We start from the raw sequence: 13637 nt of genomic DNA, 5'->3' as shown, positions 1-13637 counted from the left end.
TACTTTCTGAGGATCTTCCTGAGGAGGTTAGATAGATGATATGATCCACTTTCATGAGGAGGATGGAAGTTAAATAGTGAAAAAAACAGGAGTTTCCAGAACTGAAGTTCAAAGATAGAGAGAAAATGGGACCCCTAAGAACTGTGAAACCATGAAGACCACCAACACTGCCCTTCACCACATAAACAGCGCTCAAAGCTTTCATCTCTGAGAGAGAAGAACATCAATGTTCACTCCTGCTTCAGATCTGAAAACATCCTCAGGTGATTGTTTACATCCTTCTACTTTGAGAAGATCTGCGTCTGAACGCTGTGGGTCTTAAAGCTATTACTAAAAATAGCTCCAAACAACAGTCTGACCACCCCAGAGTCCAGACCTCAATATCATTGAATGTGTTTGGCCCATCGGGATTGAGGGCGATAAAAAGAGAGAAAGGGAGACAAGAGAAGGGTGAGATACATACTCATCCACCCTTTCTCCATTTCTCCATCTTTCCATCCCTGTGTCCCACATATGTTTTATTTCCCCGAGCCGTCGGGGGACAAAGCAGACGGGTCACAAAAGCACGGCTCCCTAATGGCCAGCCTCTATTCATCAGCTGCTGATCAAAAAGCTTTTAGTGAGAAACACAAGCGGACACATCCAACAGAGAACCTGCCACTGCTCTCAAAACAAAACACTGACCTCCCCAGAGTCCAGACCTCAACATCATTCAATGTGTTCGGTAGGACTTGGATGGTGAGAAGCAGAAAACACCCTGAGTTCTAAGACTGCACTTTATGGACCAATTGTCTTGCTGATTTCAGAGCACTCCCACCACCATGTTTAACAGATGAGATGGAATGCTTTGAATCTTGGCCAGGAGGTGTGGACCAATTGTTCTACAGAATTTAAAGCACTCCCACCACCATGTTTAACAGATGAGGTGGAATGCTTTGGATCTTTAGGCAGGAGATATCGACCAATCGTCTTGCTGATTTCGGAGCACTCACGACACCATGTTTAACAGATGAGGTGTATTTGTATATTTTAACCAGAGCCCGGTTAGGGTTAGAGTGACATTTCCAACAATATTTCTCCACCAATGCTCATCCACCTTCAGCGCTGAGCACTGCTGGTTTCTCGTTGCTGGACGCAGCCTTGGTGGACGTACAGAGTGGACGGGAGTTGCCTGAGGCGACGGCGTGGATGGAGATGAAGTGTCCTTGTGTGGCGAATTTGCTGCACTCGTGAGGGAATTGCAGAGTAGGCTGGAGAACCGGGGCTGGGTGGGAGTGCTGTGGATGATGGGGTGTTTTATTGCTGACGGTCAGACACACTGCTGCTTACTGCTGCTGCAACTGTCTGGCTGGCTGTCTGCCATGCTGGAGAGAAAGAACACAGCCCGTGTCCTACAGAGAGGTAGACTTTTAAAGTGCAAGGTCAGAGGTACAGTCCCCCCACCTCACCCCAGATGTAGCCAATTATCTGTGACATGTTTAGAGCGTGAAGTACATTAGTACACTCTTCAAAGGGTTCTAGATACTTTTAGTTCCATAAAGAGTGTGTTTGTAAACGAGAGGTGTGTGTGTTTACACTCACACTCCCACTCTCTTTATGGAACCAAAAGTCGAAGGTCAGAGCAGGGGGTTTCTAATAAAGTGTCCTCTGAGTGGAAGTACAAGGTAGGTGTTTCTAATAAAGTGGCCAGTGGTTGAAAGCACAAGGTAGGTGTTTCTAATAAAGTGGCCAGTGAGTGGAAGTATGAAGTAGGTGTTTCTAATAAAGTGGCCAGTGAGTGGAAGTACAAGGTAGGTGTTTCTAATTAAGTGGCCAGTGGTTGAAGGCACAAGGTAGGTGTTTCTAATAAAGTGGCCAGTGAGTGGAAGCACAAGGTAGGTGTTTCTAATAAAGTGGCCAGTGGTTGAAAGCACAAGGTAGGTGTTTCTAATAAAGTGGCCAGTGAGTGGAAGTATGAAGTAGGTGTTTCTAATAAAGTGGCCAGTGAGTGGAAGCACAAGAGTAGGTGTTTCTAATAAAGTGGCCACTGAGTGGAAGTATGAAGTAGGTGTTTCTAATAAAGTGGCCAGTGAGTGGAAGCACAAGAGTAGGTGTTTCTAATAAAGTGGCCAGTGAGTGGAAGCACAAGAGTAGGTGTTTCTAATAAAGTGGCCACTGAGTAGAAGTATGAAGTAGGTGTTTCTAATAAAGTGGCCAGTGAGTGAAAGCACAAGGTGGGTGTTTCTAATAAAGTGGCCAGTTTGTAATATAGCCAGCGTGTACTGCGTATATATAGGGATGGAATTATGGTTATTTCCAGCTGTATCTTATTACTGCGCAGTAAATCTCTCATATGCCATTAGTCCTCCATTAGAAACTGATATAATCTGCGATATTCATTTATGTACGTGACTTCCCTCCCTCTTCGGTTTATGTGTGTGAATAAAAGGGCTGAACGTGAAAGCCTGAGCTAAAAGCCAGCCAGTTGGTTTTCACCTGAGCGTAATTGCTGCCATTCGTCTCCATTAAAACGGATTTTGCCAGACAATAAAAGGGTGTTTGTTTTTAAGGCTGTGTGTGTTCCATACCGTTGGCTGTAATGCTCGCTGCTGGGAAAAGGCCTCGGCTGATGACGTTTATCTGTTTACTGAGAGCGTAGATTTATTTTCTACTGTTTTACGTTCACTGATTTTAACAGATTTAATGAACATCTGTGGGGTTGGCCTACAGGCAGGGCACCATGTGGCGAGTTGACCTCCCTCCTTCCCTCTGTCTCTGTCTTTCTCTCTCTCTCTCTAACTCGACCCGAAGAATTTATTGGCCTGACATTATTAATTGTTGATTGGGATCTCCAGTTCCTGACCTACAGAGATGCACTGTACCGATATTTGTGTAATTGACTGAGAATTTGCTCTCTACCTTTCCATCCCATTAATAATTCAGTGCTACTCCTCCCAGATCCTAAAAGCTTTGCAGATTTTAGGTCGAATGGAAGCTTTGTGCTAATCTGTCTCCCTGGTCTTCACCTGTTCGTGATAAACAGAATGTTTTTCCACTTATGAATAAAGTTTGGCAGTTTCTCCGCTGCAGACATTTTCCACAGGAGAGTTAATGTTGCGAGGCAAGAGGAGGCACAAAGATACTTTCAATCAGGAAGACAGTTATTACAGCTATTAAAATTACCATACACTTTAGCTAATGAGCATAATTAGCCCCTGCGCCAATGGCGTAGCTTCTCCACGGTGCATTCCACCCCTCCTACCGAGATATAAATGACTCAGCTTCTCAAAACCGATAAAAAAGGAGGTGAACTCAGAGTAATGACGCTCGGTTGCTTATGGTTTCATTTACCGACGCTCTGCTGGTCATGGCTGGGCTCTTGTTTACTGAGGATCTTGTGTTTTTCTCCCTGTGTGTGTGTGTGTGTGTGTGTCCTCAGGTCTCCTTCAAGAGAGTTACGTGGAGGAGCCCGACGGTCTGGTGTCCGTCAACCTCCTGGTTCTGTCTGCAGTTTCCGCATTCTCCACCGGGGCAGCGCTCTCAGGCCTAATGGTCTGCTGGATCATGACCGTGAAGCACCGCCAGCGCTCCAGAGGAGGAGGTTCCGGCCCTGGTGGGCGGCGCAAGGCTGACAAGGAGCAGAACATGCTGGGACACAGGCGCAGCGGTTCCGTGATTAGCGTGACACGGATCAGCGAAAGACCTCACTCCCAGGTTGAAAACCTCTTCACCAATGGCTGGCCCAAATCTGGCGAGATGGACCCGGGACTGCCCACTCCAGAGCAGACCCCGCTGCAGCAGAAACGTCCCACGCCCAACGTCCACCTCCCTGACTCTGACTGGGACCAAAGCCAGACGTTTATCACGCAGACCGGCCCGGGTAACACCGCCGTTTTGTACCTGAGCTCCGATTACCTTCAGGGCAGCAACGGAGGGCGACAAGAAGATCCGGGTGACGTGGCCCCACATGCTGAGAGGCAGCGCTATCTGATACTATCTCACCCTCCCATCCAGAGAGAGCAAAGTGGGCGCCCTGCCGCCCCTGCGACCCGCAACTCTACCGGAGATTATCGCCCTGCTACGCCTCAAGAATCACCCGACCGGAGGAGGGTGGTCTCAGCACCCACGACACAGTCGGATTATGGGGAACCTCCACGCTGGAGCCACAATGGGTTCAACTTCAACAGCAACAATGGCACACCCACTGGACACCACCACCACCACCACCACCACTACCCCGTACAACCACGCACCAATGCATCCTTGGTGCGGCCCTCCGTCCACTCCGCTAGGGGGCACAACGACATGCAGGACTTCAGCCACTTCAGCTTGGGCAAGAATGCAAGCGAGCGCGCTGCCAATGGACAGTGAGGCCTTGCTTTTGTCCCTCGGACTCCCATCGTCCCAGAGACTCAGACTCAAGTTTAGACCTTCCTCTTCCTCTGCCGTGACTCTCCCACTTGCCCAAACTCTCTCACTGCCATCCAGTGTCTCTGAAAGCTCCAAAAAGTCTCCAAAGCCCCTTCCTCCTCCACCGCTGGGACGGTCCAGCACTGAGAGAATGAAGACATAGAGCATAGAGTGTAGACAGGAACTCGCGTTCCCTCCGACAACCTATAGCACTTAGCACGCTGGCGCGAGGCCTCTGCTGCCTCTTGACTCTTGACTGCCTCGCCACTGGTCAAGTGACCGCAGGCAAGCAACTCTTCAGGAACCAGGAACTAAACGACTAAATAAGTATCGGTATACTGTGAACTGCTCGGCTCACCGTCCAGCAAACAGTAGCATTTGCTTCGGAACGTCTCTCTCAGCTGACTCGGTGGACGTGACGGCTTTGTCCTGCTCTCCGTTGTCTTTGTATTCCTTTTACTGTGGTCAGCAGACGCCCAGGTTTGATGATTCGTGCTACGAGGAGCGCCGGAGGGTGTGCGGAGGGTCGCCGCGAATCTAGATCCCAGCCGAGTCAAGATTAAGCTCATGGATTTGGATGGATGGATGCGAAGACAAGGAGGAGTCGAGGAGTCTACCCACACTGGAGATACTCAAAGAGCCTGATCTGATGTCAACTGACTCGCCCTTCCCCCTTCCTCTACAAAGCCCTTTTCCTCCTGAGTTAGGAAGCAATCAAAAGACAACTGCCACCCGACTTAATGGCCGACTGGTGTTTTTTTTTCTGTCAGACTGCGTGGGTGCGGGTGAACGGAAGCTAAAGAGAGGGTTTGCCAACAATCGAGGAATCCCAATCGATGGGATTGTTGCTGTGGCAGCGTAAGCAGAAGGCTGGAGACTGCTCCAGACCGCAGCGAGGCTCCGGGACCTGGAACCTGGGAGGATTTAGGAATAATAATAATAATAATATTAATAACGCTAGTAATAATATTCACTGCGGGTGGACTCGTTTGGTTTGTGCCTGTGAATCCCAGCGTAAATGTTTCTGATGTGTGTTTGCTGCTGGCTAGAAACACTGAGGGCTTTTGTAAGAGTCTGCCTCCGTCTCTCTCTCTCTTTTTCTTTCTGCCTCGCTGACCTGACCTCCCTCTCTCGCTCTCTTTCTCTCTCCCTCTCTCTTACTTCCCAGCCTGCCCGGTTTGACCTCCCTCTTTCTGTGGAGTGAAATGTGAGCTTGGCTTTAGCTCTCTATCTCTCCACTCCCTCTCTGTCTGTCCGTCCCTCTGCCGCTGGGGAGTTGCGCTTGGACGAGGCTCGGGGACACTGGGGCTCTTTGTGCCGCCCAGCCAGACTGGCCCATCCCAAACAAACAGCCGTTAAAGAGTCAGGCCTTCACAGAAACCCTGCCACTGGCCTGGTTCAGGGGAATATCAATGAGGGGCCAGATGAGTGTTGCGCGAGGTTGTCGAGGTTCTTCGATGTTAGGGCAGGGGGTCCGGGAGTACATGCAGGGGGCTTACTTGCGTTTTAATGCCTGTGACATTTCCAGGTCCTTATCAGGTTATAAAATTAACAAATGCTCACTTAAGAGGTGACCACAAGATCACCTGGAAAACCAGAGCAACCACCTAGCAAGGCACTTAGCAACGCTAAGCCGGGATAGGATAGCAACCACTGGGGATACCAAAGCAACCACTTAGCAGCACCATATCAACCCCCTAGCAACTCAATACAATCCATTTGGAATGCTATAGCAACCACATAGCAACACCATAGCAACCACCTATCACAAACCATGTGATACAAACCATTTTTTATTATTACTTTACATATACAGTATATTGACAAAAGTATTGGGACACCTGTTGATGCATTGTTTCTTCCAAAATCAAGAGTATTAAAAAGAGCTGATCCAGCTTTTGTTGGAGTCACTGTCTCTACTGTCCAGGGAAGAAGACTTTCTACTAGATTTTGGAGGAGGAGCATTGCTGTGAGCTTTGATTGCATTCAGCGACAAGAGCATTAGTGAGGCCAGGATGTTGGACGATGATCACCACCCCACCTCATCATCCCCAACTCCCCAACTCATCCCAAAAGTACTGGATGGAGCTCCTCCACCATCATTCCAGAGAACACAGCTCCTCCACTGCTCCACAGCTCCTCAATGCTGGGGGGCTTTAGGGGTACCCCTCTACCATATGCCTGGCATTAGGCAGCATGGTGCCAATAAGAGTCCAGAGAGTCCTATTTTATTGGCAGTACTTCGTCTCTACAGGGACTAGACAAGCTGTGTGTGTGCATTTGCACATCTGTGTCAGCAGCAATAGGTGCAGCTTAAAGTAGCTGAATTCATTCATTAGAAGGGGTGTCCACAAACTTTTGGACAGGACTTGAAGACTTGAGTAAGCTGACTTGTAGATGACTAACCTCAGTATCGGCTCATGATCAGGTTGAGGGTGTGTCTGTTGTAAAAATACCGCAGGCGGGGACACTAGAGGACACGTTTGGAAGGAAAGGAATGAAAGCAGTCAGACGTCTAGACGCTGGCCTGGAGCTCCGTGTGCCTCAGCTTCTCTTTCCCCTGAACGTTTGTTTGTTTCAGGGGTCAGGAAGACACGGTGCACTGCTTTTTATAACTCTCCCCCTCTCTCAGGTTTTTATCTCAGCTGTCTCACCCCTTTCTCTGACACTCTGCTGGGAATAATGACCCAGATGACCCGCAGAGGGCAGTGGCGCTCCTGGAGCATTCGCAGTTAGGTTTATTTGCCCGTTTGTGACCTCTGTGTTGCGCTGAGGCCAGGAGAGAGAGAGAGAGAAAGAGAGAGAGAGAGAGAGAGAGAGCTATTTGTGCAGACTGTCAGATAAGATCGAATCAGTGAAGTTAATGCAGGGGCCAGTCTTGTGTTACCGTCACTCCCTGTATTCATCTCCAACATCATCTACTGCAGAGTTGGGGGGTGGGGGTGTCCTTAAAGAGATGCAGAATCCACAAGATATGTGTGTGTGTGTGTGTGTGTAAGAGAGAAAGATTTTTGTACATTCCATCCTGTAGATTTGGTTGTATTTAGTCTGTTCTCTCTCCTAAAAACAGTCTAAAAACAGTAGCATCCACTTATACTAAATTGACAAAAGTATTGGGACACCTCTTCATTCATTGTTTCTTCAGAAAACAAGGGTATTAAAAAACAAATTCTCATTGGAGTAACTGTCTCTGCTGTCCTGCTTCCAGGGAAGAAGGCTTTCCACTAGATTGTGGTGGAGCATTGCTGTGAGGATTTGATTGCACTCAGTGACAAAGCGTTAGTCAGGTGATCAGCACCATCCCTCATCTTCAGCTCTTCAGTTCATCCTAAAAGTACTGGATTGAGCTCCACCACCATCATCATTCCAGAAAACAGTTCTTTCACTGCTCCACAGCTCCTCAATGCTGGGGGGCTTTATACCCCTCTAGCCCACGCCTGGCATTGTTGATCTGCTCCAGAGAGTCCTATTCTATTGGCAGTACTTCCCTTCTACAGGGACTAGACGAGCTGTGTGTGTGTGTGTGTGTGTGCATTTGCACATCTGTGCCAGCAATGGGTGCAGCTTAATAGTAGCTGAATGCATTCATGAGCAAGGGTGTCCACAAATATTTGGACATATGTGTATGTGTGTGTGAAGGAATGTCTCACAACACACAGTGATGCAGCGCCCCCTGCTGGGTATGGGACCGCATATTCACAGACCAATCAGAGTGCCCATGCTGACACCTGTCCACTGTTGTCTACAGTGGACATGTGAGCATCAGAACTGGACCTCAGAGCGATGGCTGGTCCTGATGAGGCCTGTTTTAAAATGGGCAACCCTGCTACCAGACCATGCTCTCTCTCTCTCTCTCTCTCTCTCTCTCTCTCTCTCTCTATTGCGTGACATGCTTGATTAGGCCGAGTACACTTCAGCTTTTAATGTGGTGACGGGAACTAGAGGAGATCCTGAGAGACACGTCCTCTCTCTCTCGGTCTCGGCCTCTGTCTCTGCCTCTGTCTCTCTCCCTGTATTGTGATGCAATTGCATTAAAGCCTGCCAGCAAATCCCGAGGCAGAAGAACTCGGACACCACAGTGAGCAAAGAGCCCGCATCCCAGCCAAGGCCGGGTTCGGCTGCAGCGCACGTGATAATATGATTAACCTCCAAGGCCGCGGGGTCACATGAGCCGCGTCGCCACTGTAGAAGCTAATTGAGTCGGATGATCTGGAAAAGTCGCTCCGAAACATTCGGCAGTCGCTGGTTTTTCCCGATGAGCCCCAGGTCCAGACCCTCTAAGAATAGCAATGCACTCTTAGTCTCTTTTAAATTCAGCAGCACCCTGTTAGACACGTCTGGGGAATGGGACTATATGATGCCTTTATCATTTTTAGATACAAATAATTCAATAATTATAATAATTCAAACAATAATTCATCTTTAGCACTATAATCTTAATCAGGTTCACAGATCCAGTCCTTCTTATGCCCACTTAAAAAACAAAAAAAAATAAAAATAAAACAATAATAATAAAAACAGATTTTACAGATCACTGCTCTCACACAAAACCTTGTATCTCCATTTTTGCTGTTTTCACATTACTTATTATAATGGGAATCAGGCAGTTGTTCTTTGATGAATGGACCAATAGAAATGCTCTAAAATTACAGATTTTTTTTACATTGACTTTCACTGAAAATTATGTTTTCCCTTTTCCTGTAAAGCTGCAGTTTGTCAGAGATGTGAAAATTTTGACTGACAGTGAATACAAGAATGCTTTTAATATATACTGACATTATAATATTTTAATGCAACAAAACTGTAAATTATATTTTAATTTATTATTATTATTATTATTATTATTATTATTATATGAATACTATAATTATTATATATTATGCCATTATGGAAAGTGTGTAAATTTATTTAGATATATATAAATAAAAATGATATGTGTGTGTATATATAAATATATATGTCTTATTTATATATATATATATATATTTGTTTTTGTTTTTTTTGTTTTTTTTTATTATATCATTTAATTTTTTTACACACTTTCCAAATCAACGTGTGGTCACTTTTGAATAATTATAGTATGAATATAATAATAATAACAACAATAATAATAATAATATTAATCATTTCAAATATAATTTACTGGTTTTGTTGCATGAAATTATTATAATGTCTGTTATTTTTAGTCAGTAAAGGTCTTGGGAGTGGACTCTACACACCGATATGTTACAAACATGGTTCCTCAGGGAAGCAAAAGTGCTTCTTCCATGGCTGCGGCCTTCAAACCTGGACCTTGGATCCCTTGTTTCCAGGCCTGCATGTTGTCTAATGTAACTGATTGGCCACTTAGTATCACACCCACCAAGCACTACAAAGTCCAGACCTGGGAACTGAATTCAAGGTCCAGACCTGGGAAGACCTCTGTTCTACAGCATTGCTTAAAGTAGCACCTTTATTTTTGGGGGGTGCGCTGTACGAGGACTAAACCAGGGCTGAAACTGCCCCTGATTTGATCTAGATTTATTAAATATGATATAAACGATTAGCTTCAGAGCTACAGCATCACTAACGCTCCAGCACTGAATCTTCAGGACAGCAGCAGCCTCAGCAGCAGCGGCGTCTGAAACCGGGTCAATTTACTCCAAAGCAAACCAAAAGAAAGCGGGTTGGAGTTTTAATGTTTCTTTAAGTAGTTCCAGCCACTGGAGCAGTAAATAGGGGTCCGCAGAGCTGTTAAAAAAGGCCCCTATCTCCAACAAAAGCCGGCCTGTCCAGAACACACATTTCACAAGGGCCCTCATTCTCCTGCCTCTAATTAAAAGCCTGTTTGTGAATACAGTGTCCGAACAGCCCGAGGCTACAGTGCTGCTTTTGCCTCTCTCTTTCCTTCTCCTTTCTTTGAAATCCAGGAGAGTTAATCTTCCCCTCTTCCCCATCCCACCACCCCCCAACCCTCCCCACACCCCCGCCCCCTCGAGACATAACCAGGCAGAACTAATGGGTCACTCTGGAAAAGGAGCGCAAACCAAAATGAAGGGGGAAACAGGGAGGCGGCGAGGGAGGCTGTTTATTTTCCACCCAGCAAACACACATCTGTGAATAAAAGCACAAAGGAGGGGTTATTTGCATTTTGTAAAGTTGTAGAGAACATATTAGCCAGCACTGATCTCTTTTTTATATAAATATTATTTGTTTGTTTGTTTGTTTGTTTGTTTTTTGTGATAATGTTTTAGCTTGGGTTCCCAAATTCAATGTTCAAAGTGATTTCAATTTTGATTTCTTTGATGTGTGCATTTCTATGACTTTGACAATGACAATGATGATGAGGATGGAGGTGATGAAGATGATGCTGTGAACCGAATCTCAGTATTTTGCTCCGGATTTGTTGACTAAGCAATGATTTGGGGGATTTTCCTTTTTCCTTCTCAAAAAAAAAACAAACAAAAGACGAAGCAAACAGACTTCTTCTCATCTCACCAACAAAGAAAAGATCAAAAGGGTCGTCTTTTCCTCAGAACAGACGCCGTATATCCTTTTATTTAGCACCCGAGTGTGCACTCGAGCGGGGTCATCCAAGGTCACGCCCCCCCTTCCCCCCACCACCTCTTAAATGTCCATAACTTGAGTGCTTAAATGTAATTTAAGTGGACTTTCTGCATGAACACAGCCTCAATGTCGGTGCACTTCCACAGTGCACACGCTAGGGGGTGCTAGTGAGTGCCCTTTACACTCTCCATCAGCCAGACAGTCACATGCATGCTCCTTAAACCAGCCACACACACAAACGTACAGTAAGACACATACACACAAACACTCACACTCATACAGAAGGGAAGGGGAAAGTGGAGATGATGAACACACACACACACACACACACACACACTCTTGCAGTTGAACTTCATTGACTGTCACTAAAGCATGGAGACTGTGTGCTGTTGACTTTTCTTACTCTAATAAAACACATCAATGCTTTCTCTCACTCTCTCTCTCTCTCTCTGTGTGTGCGTGTGTGTGTGTGTGCATCCCTACGGCCCAGGAGGTCGTGAGTTTGAATCCCAAGCTGTGCCGCTTAGCCATCAGCAGCCAGAGCCTGAGAGAGCACAATTGGCCAGCTTTGAGGTCTGTTAGCTGGTGTGGTGGAGCTGGGGACCCTGCGCTTTTCGGCCGAGCATGTCGGCTGCCCGGCGGTATTGAAGGAGGCTTGTGTTTAGGCCTTACCCTCCTAGTGTCGGGGGGCATTGCTAGTGCTAAGGGTAGCTACGAACGGGTGGATTAAGTGGCAGCACCAAATTGACAAACAAGCAAAAAAGTTGCAAGTTTTAAAGGCCAGAGTCGGTCATCCAAGGAACCCCCTGCAAGACCTGGTAGACCACCAACACGGCCCCCCATCATATCAACAGCACTTGAAAAGCCTTAATCGCTCCTGATCTGAAAACATCCACAGGTGTTTGGTCCGTCCTTCCACAGTGAGGTGACGAGCCAGCGCAGTAGGTCTGACAGAATGTCGAGCTGATCAAGAAACTCCAACTGAGAAAAAAAACAGCCACCACATCTTGCGGTCAGCTTGCGGCCCGGATTAGGCCACAGTTGTGGGCCTCGCTTTTGGCTGGTCCTAATCTGCTGTGTATGTGACCCAAGTGCCGTCAATCATGTGGGCCAGATCTGGAGCACGGCATCAAACTAAGAAGCTGCTGCTGTTCTCAGAGCTTCTCAGAGTCCAGGCCTTAACATCATTTGAATGTGTTTGGAGGGTTTTTTGAAGGACAGCGAGAAGCACTCTGATCTGACCAAGCAACATTCTCTCTGCTGATTGGTCGGACCTATCTGGGGCGGAGCAGGAAAGAAAATACAGGAAGAGGGTCCTGTGTTCTGGACTAGTGCTGCTGATGGCTGGGCAGTTTACTAGGAGCTGGAGTAATGTCCATTATCTGGGCAGTAGACCAGGGTAACATCTGGCTACGGGGACGTTTTGAGCTCAGACATGAGGAGTACATCTGATAGTTGGGTCTGATCAAGGTCTGATCACGTTCTCACCACTAATGAAACATTGCGTTTGGGACTGATCCGAGACCTTCTCAGCACCAAGAGTGAAAACTGGTCCTAATGACGGTGATGATAATGATGAGGATGAAGGTGATGAAGATGATGCTGTGAACCGAATCTAAGCAATGATTTGGGGGATTTTCCTTTTTCCTTTTCTCAGAACAGACGCCGTATCTCCTTTTATTTAGCACCCGAGTGTGCACTCGAGCGGGGTCATCCAAGCCCCCCCCCCCCCCCAAACTTCTTAAATGTCCATAACTTGAGTGCTTAAATGTAATTTAAGTGGACTATCTGCATGAACACAGCCTCAATGTTGGTGCACTTCCACAGTGCACACACAAGGGGGTGCTAGTGAGTGCCCTTTACACTCTCCATCAGCCAGACAGTCACATGCATGCTCCTTAAACCAGCCACACACACACAAACGTTTAAACTGGTCTAAGAAGTGAAGTTGTGATGAGACTATAGAGGAAACAATGGAGGATGGGAACATCTCAGAGCACACCCTCCACCATGTTTAACAGAGGAGGTGGTGCTTTGGTGCTTTGGATCTTTGGAAGCTGTAATGAAGGTAAAGGTGTAGCTCTGAACACTCAGACACCTGAGATTAGGTGTAGTTGTTGAGGCTTTTGTGAAATTGTTGAATTTAAGGGTGGTGTGGATTTGACTCTTTCACAGAAGTGTTTTTCTAAGAACTTTTCAAATCCTTGTATTTTTCCCAGATGAGTTCTGATTGGGGTTGTTCTCACTCTTCATTAGGCAGTCATTTGGTGACATTTTTAAGGGGTTTATTAATTCGTAACCATTTTCACCATGAGCGATTCAGAAATGTCATCGCCATCACATCATTAGAGCAGACATTTAGGGAAGGGGGAATCAGGCTGTCGGCATGGTGGCCTCAAAACTGCCTTTTTTAAAATCCGACTCCATCCGAGCCCCGCTCTCAGAGACCCTTCAAACGTCTCCGGTTGCCATGGCTACATTGGGACAGACGATTGGGTTTGGACCCATTGAAAGAATTCAGATCGTGGGAATGGTACGCTAGATTGACAAAAGTATTGGGACACCTGCTCATTCATTTGTTTGTTTGTTTCTTCGTTGGAATGACTGACTGACTGCCTCTACCATCCAGGGAAGAAGGCTTTCTACTAGATTCTGGAGGAGGAGCATTGCTGCGAGGATTTGATTGATTGCATTCAATGACA

General features: G+C 46.6%; 1 protein-coding gene across 1 annotated transcript in view; it reads left to right on the top strand.

The window, feature by feature from the left end:
• The window catches only part of sema6bb (sema domain, transmembrane domain (TM), and cytoplasmic domain, (semaphorin) 6Bb), an 85338-nt gene extending 76055 nt beyond the window's left edge, over window positions 1–9283 (top strand). Inside the window, exon 16 of the mRNA XM_072681291.1 lies at window positions 3419–9283. Coding sequence (XP_072537392.1) covers window positions 3419–4350 — 932 coding nt within the window. The 3' untranslated portion in view covers window positions 4351–9283. The remainder of the gene's footprint in view (window positions 1–3418) is intronic.
• The last annotated feature ends 4354 nt before the right edge of the window (window positions 9284–13637 follow it).

The sequence above is a fragment of the Salminus brasiliensis genome, chromosome 6 (genome assembly GCF_030463535.1).
Source record: "Salminus brasiliensis chromosome 6, fSalBra1.hap2, whole genome shotgun sequence".
Lineage (NCBI taxonomy): Eukaryota > Metazoa > Chordata > Actinopteri > Characiformes > Bryconidae > Salminus > Salminus brasiliensis.
The sequence above is the reverse complement of the archived record's forward strand: the minus strand, read 5'-3'. Positions and strand labels throughout refer to the sequence as shown.